General features: G+C 34.9%; 1 protein-coding gene across 1 annotated transcript; it reads right to left on the bottom strand.

Annotated features, from left to right (window-relative positions):
* Window positions 1–330: 330 nt before the first annotated feature.
* Window positions 331–5,015, bottom strand: LOC112529696. The gene is made up of 5 exons (XM_025141051.1): window positions 4,822–5,015; window positions 2,825–2,939; window positions 2,456–2,545; window positions 766–864; window positions 331–680 (listed from the first exon to the last, which is right to left on the bottom strand). Exons 1-5 carry the CDS (start codon window positions 4,887–4,889, stop codon window positions 579–581), a joined length of 474 nt encoding a protein of 157 aa, XP_024996819.1. The 5' UTR covers window positions 4,890–5,015; the 3' UTR covers window positions 331–578.
* Window positions 5,016–5,286: the final 271 nt, after the last annotated feature.

Below are 5,286 nucleotides of genomic sequence, written 5' to 3'. Positions count from 1 at the left end.
TAAGGCAAATGGGTCATAGACCCGACTTATGTGCACCAAACGTCATCCAACACAACCTTTGTCCTCATATAATCAAAGTCGTCCACAAGTTGGAGATAGGTTTCAATGGAGGTAGAAGAAAAAGACTAAAATACCCTAACCTTGAAACAATTGGGTTGAACATATTCTATAAAACAACATTGTTGATAATTTGATATTTTAACCACCCAAAATACTACAATAATCCACTAGTAAATGGCTTACTTGTTTTCTAGCAATAATCCTAGACATGCATTGCATTCCACTAGTAAATGACTTGTTTTCTAGCAATAACTTGCCTAATAACTTTAAAATCAACTAATAATTTATAAAGAATTCCAACGACACGATTTCCATCTAAAGAATATCTTTCCGTGTTAAGAAAAATATCCAATTAAGAGTTGATAATAAATAAAATATTGAAATACGTCGAATAAAAGAGAATTACAACGAAAACCATTGAACCAAAAACGTTCTAGAACGGCTACACCAACCTTGGAAGCACATTCTAGAAGAGTACGTACCATCGAGCAGCATTTCAAATCATTTCCTCAAGAAATCTAAATTGTCTTAGTTTTCGGAGGTTTCTTCTTGATTACTTTCCTTGGAAGCACGTTCTTCATTCCAACAAAGAAAAGAAGTGCGCCGAGCAGTGCAACACTCTGCCAACAAATGCATCCCGTCTTATTAAGATAGCCAAAAAAACCATACAACTTTTACTTTAATAAACATATAAATCACAAAAACCTGAATGAAATCCGGAAGAAGAGCATGAAATATTGGATCATCAAATTCGTAGTCGTAGAAATCGTGTAGCAATGGAGTCATAAATAGCAGGTAGTACATCTGCACACGAACAAGAAGAAGAAGACGACTATAAATACCAATAATCTGATCAAAATTAAGTATTACACATTTAAATATCATAGTCTATTTATGGGCATCCCGTTTCATAACGGAAACTTTTTACAAGCCGGAGGTTTTCACGAAAACAGTATCGAGAGAGCCCTAGAGGTAAGATCTGAAAACCACAAGGGCGGTAGCGTGGTAGATAAAGACAAGGAGATGGGAAAATCAACCCGCGTACAAATCTTGCCATCTGCGTATGCTTGTGGCGACAGGGAATTGACCTCAAGGCTGTGGCGAAGCCTACAGTCACGACTTACCATGGGATTAGTCTAGGCATAGCCGGGATCACCCATTTCTAAAAAAAGCAGTAAGGTCTGTGCTAATCATATTATCCCAGACCCTACTCCACGTGGGATTCCTTGGATTCATTTGGTTTGGTTTATTTCATTGACAATGGGGCACATGCAAAGAAATGATGGTAAAATTCTAATTTTATCGAATTATGTGGTACACATTTGAGCGTATCTCCAACAGTATCTCCATAATTTCTTCAAAATAGGGAAATAAAGTAAAAATCTCTAAAAATTGTGCATCCAACCCCAACATTTTTTCCATTTTGGAGATTCCAAAATTAAAATACTTAGTAATATTTAAAAAATCATTCTCTCTCTCTTCATAAATTTTGGGGGTAGGCTAAATGCATACCTACCTACTAATTTCCTCCTCACACTCATCAAGATCAAGATTGACTTTTTACATTTTCAGTGTATGATTTCACCTGATTTTGACATAAACAGGTGTGCATATAGCAACACACTAGTTTTATTGGTAAGTTGGGGATCTTTTTCTTGGGAGAAACAAAAACGTCATTCTTTCTCTTCCTCCGTTAAATTTTGGACAATTCTCCAAATTATTAGAAATTGTACTCCTCTCACCTACTTTCTCCATTTTGGAGAAGGTAAAAGAATCCTAAAGACTCCAAAATCTCATTTTTCTCTATTTTGAAGGAACTATTGGAGATGTTCTAGCAAGCTAACTCTCAAGGTCAACTAGTTTTTCCCTCTCTTGCATAAGAACATAATAATAGAAGTACCCCACGATTTGAGAGAAGAATTCTAATTAAAATCCATATAACAAACATTTGACAACTAAATCATCTTCCGGGCTCATTTATGTTTCATTTTCATTTTGCACGGGGCTGATACATATACAATGATAGCATAAATAGAGATGGGACCTACAAAATGGCGACTGAAATGAGCCGCTCTATTATTTGGGGTAGAGGACAGGTTTGCCTACATCCCGTCCTTCCAAACTTTCGGTGGGCTATTCAGGGTCAGTTTGGTTTGGTTTTTTGGTCAATACCAAAAAAATACGAAGCTTGCTATTTGATATAAGTATGACATTGCTATACATATCATGCACAATTGTCTATCATGGCATACCATATATGGAACACCGCCACAAAACTAACCGGAGACTTAATTGATCAAGGACTATCAGAAAAATCATTGTATAACTTTTAATTTAACCGTAAATTACGAAATAAAATGTATAAACACAAGCCAAGAAGGATAAAAGTTGTTACCAGCAAATAGGCACCGGTGGTGCTGCCAAATACAAATAAAATCCCACCAAGACCTTTAAGAGCCATTGAAGCCAAAACCACATGCTTAACCTGTATCAATATATCTTGAAATCAGAAAAAGAAAAACACGTAATGCGAAAGCAAAGCCAAAACAACGCTTTTTGTTGCAAACAAGCAATATTTCTTACGAAAATACAAAAGAAACACCACACTTCGCAAGATTGAACAAAAAAAGCCAAATGAGATGGTCATTTTTGAGTTTACATTTCAACGTTTACCAATTGAGGTGTTCTTTTTGCATTTTCATCTATTTGTTTGCAACAAAAGATGTCAAGTTCAATGGTCGAAATGAGTTAATTAGAGCCTCACATCAATTGTTGGCACTCCATCTCCAATCTTGGAGGTTAGATATCTATGAATAGAATCAATTTTTGGAGCTAGTTCCACTGCAGCAGGGCCACCATCGTCGCCAAAATCATTGAACCTGTTCAAAAACAGGCGCAGATGAAGGAATTTGAATAAAAACAGATGGCTCTGAGATCTTACATTATATCTCCAGTTTGATTAGTATACAAATACCTAAAAAATCCCCCTCCATGGTAACAAAACAAAGGACATGAAATGAAGGGAGGGTAGAGGTTAATAGAAATGTTTGAATATTAATCAAATATCTTAAATGCCCTTTGATAACAAGGAAATAAGATAATCTCATGCACTCAAATAAATCACATTGTAATAGTAGCAATGGTCAGATAGGTAGAGGGAAACCATTCAAATTGAGTTGGGTTTGAGAATATCTGAATTAATCTAGGAACAGGCGTTCTGTTTGAAATATCTGCCAGTTTGCATTCTCCTTAACCATCAGTAATCAGAATACTTCAAGTTTGTCGGTTAATATAACAGACGATTAAAAAAGAAAGCACCTGCATTGCCACCTTGAGCGATTATGACCATTGGTTTAGTAACTAAAACCAACTACAAGCAAATCCACTTGAATGTATTAACCAAACAAAGGTGTGACATCAGGAAAGCAATAAAACAAACAGAAAGACTGTAGCTACTGCATAATTGGGAGTAGTGTTCATGTCAAGATTTTAATTTACAGGAACCAATTTATATTTAGTACACTTCAGTAGAAGAAAGATAGTTTCCGAGATTTGGAAAAAACTATATTGATGTATAAATCACGAAATGCAGCCTCTTGATTAATAAATTCTTGCTTAATTGAAGAGAGACTTAAATACCAATTACTTTGGTTAATGAATCTATACATTCAAAAAGCATATTATTACTGTAAACCTTTTGGCAGGTTAATGAATATATAAATACAAACTTATAGCTTAAAGAAAGGATAAATTGAAGGTATTGGTTTGGCATGCTAAATTGCTAAAACTCGAGCATCAGGTGTTCTTTTCAAGAACGAGAATCCATCATCCAAAGGCAATTTATAACCGAGGATGAAAACTTCAGTGGCCTGGCCATTGCCACCCTGGTTGGCAATTCACAAGGCAACCCAAGGTACTAGTTATCCACTTTGAAAGATATAAAGCCTAATTTGGACTATCAACCAATCTACCATCTTGAGGCCCAAATCTTGTGAGAAAAGGATCACAAGCATCAGATGGTTTGAATGACAGATTTCAAGTTTTATCCATTTATTGTCTGGTTTTCTTTATATAAAAGGGTCAATCTTCCTTATCTATCAATCATATAATAGGAATCTTAGCTATGACAGTGGACCATGGATGCATACAAATTGTTGAACCACATACAAACAACAGATTCGATTTTTCATTTCCTGAAGCTTCTATTGTGTATAACTGTGTGTCAATCAATCCTAATACTCTTCCCCTAGATTTGGCATGCCACATGATAGTGGGAATTAACCAAAAGAAGAAGATATGGATCGAAAAACCTATGCACCACAGCCTGAGGAAACTTTCAAAGTGAAATGCTGTCCAAGAAATGGAGGTATCAGGCTGCATACCGATGGTTTTCTTCGTTTTCCAGCAATTTTAACTGTTAATAAATTCAGGGGAATTAATAAAGCAGTTTGTGTACCTAGATCGCCCCTTTCATGTCCATAAACACACAATCAAACGTTCCAAATCACACATTCCCAAATCATATCAAAGGAAACAAACAACGATTTTTCTCAAAGAAAAACAAATCCAAATGATGAAAAACGATAACATTCAAAAAAACAATTAGATTTATATGTATATCATGATAATGCTCTCATCTTACTCCAAAATTGACATCACATTAGCCGAATTTCGTCGGAAAACGAAGCAATGATAGATCTAGGGACCCATAATTCGATTGAAAAAAAAGAAAATGTTGAGATCTATGTAAAGATTACGTACATTTGCCAAGCGGAGAGGATGAAAAGAGAGGCAAAGAGAAGCCTTCCAAGGAAGGAAAAGAAACCCATTATCGTTGTTGGGTGCCTCTGAGAGAGGAGAAAGGGCAAATCACGGCTGCTGCTCGGAACCCAATGAAGAAACCAAAGTGGTTGGTTGGGTTCTTTCAGACTTGCGAGGAGCCTATTTATTACACTGCTTTGATCTACTTGGAGTTTGGGAACTCTATAAAAAATATATGCTTATTTACATAATTACCCCTTGCTCCACCACTTTTATTTTTTAATAAAGACAATCCGTATAAATACAAAATACAAAAATTGTTTGACAAAAATAAGCTAACTTATTAAAATGTTATTTGAAGTAATATTTTGGTAGTTTATTATAATTTTTTTTAATTATAACTCTCATTAATATTAAATATTATTTATTACTATTATAAATAAATATTAATAAAATTTAAACATC

The sequence above is a fragment of the Cynara cardunculus genome (assembly GCF_001531365.2).
Source record: "Cynara cardunculus var. scolymus isolate 2C chromosome LG 16, CcrdV1, whole genome shotgun sequence".
In the NCBI taxonomy this organism is placed as follows: Eukaryota; Viridiplantae; Streptophyta; class Magnoliopsida; order Asterales; family Asteraceae; genus Cynara; species Cynara cardunculus.
Note: the sequence above shows the minus strand (reverse complement) of the source record. Positions and strands in the feature narration are given on the sequence as shown.

Excerpts from the sequence above, each read along its gene's own strand:
- LOC112529696 (XM_025141051.1), bottom strand. The coding sequence starts at position 4,889 with ATGGGTTTCTTTTCCTTCCTTGGAAGGCTTCTCTTTGCCTCTCTTTTC. Across the intron at positions 2,546-2,824 it reads ATGGAGTGCCAACAATTGAT|GTTAAGCATGTGGTTTTGGC; the intron begins GTGAGGCTCTAA and ends ATATTGATACAG. Across the intron at positions 865-2,455 it reads CCACCGGTGCCTATTTGCTG|ATGTACTACCTGCTATTTAT; the intron begins GTAACAACTTTT and ends GTTCGTGTGCAG.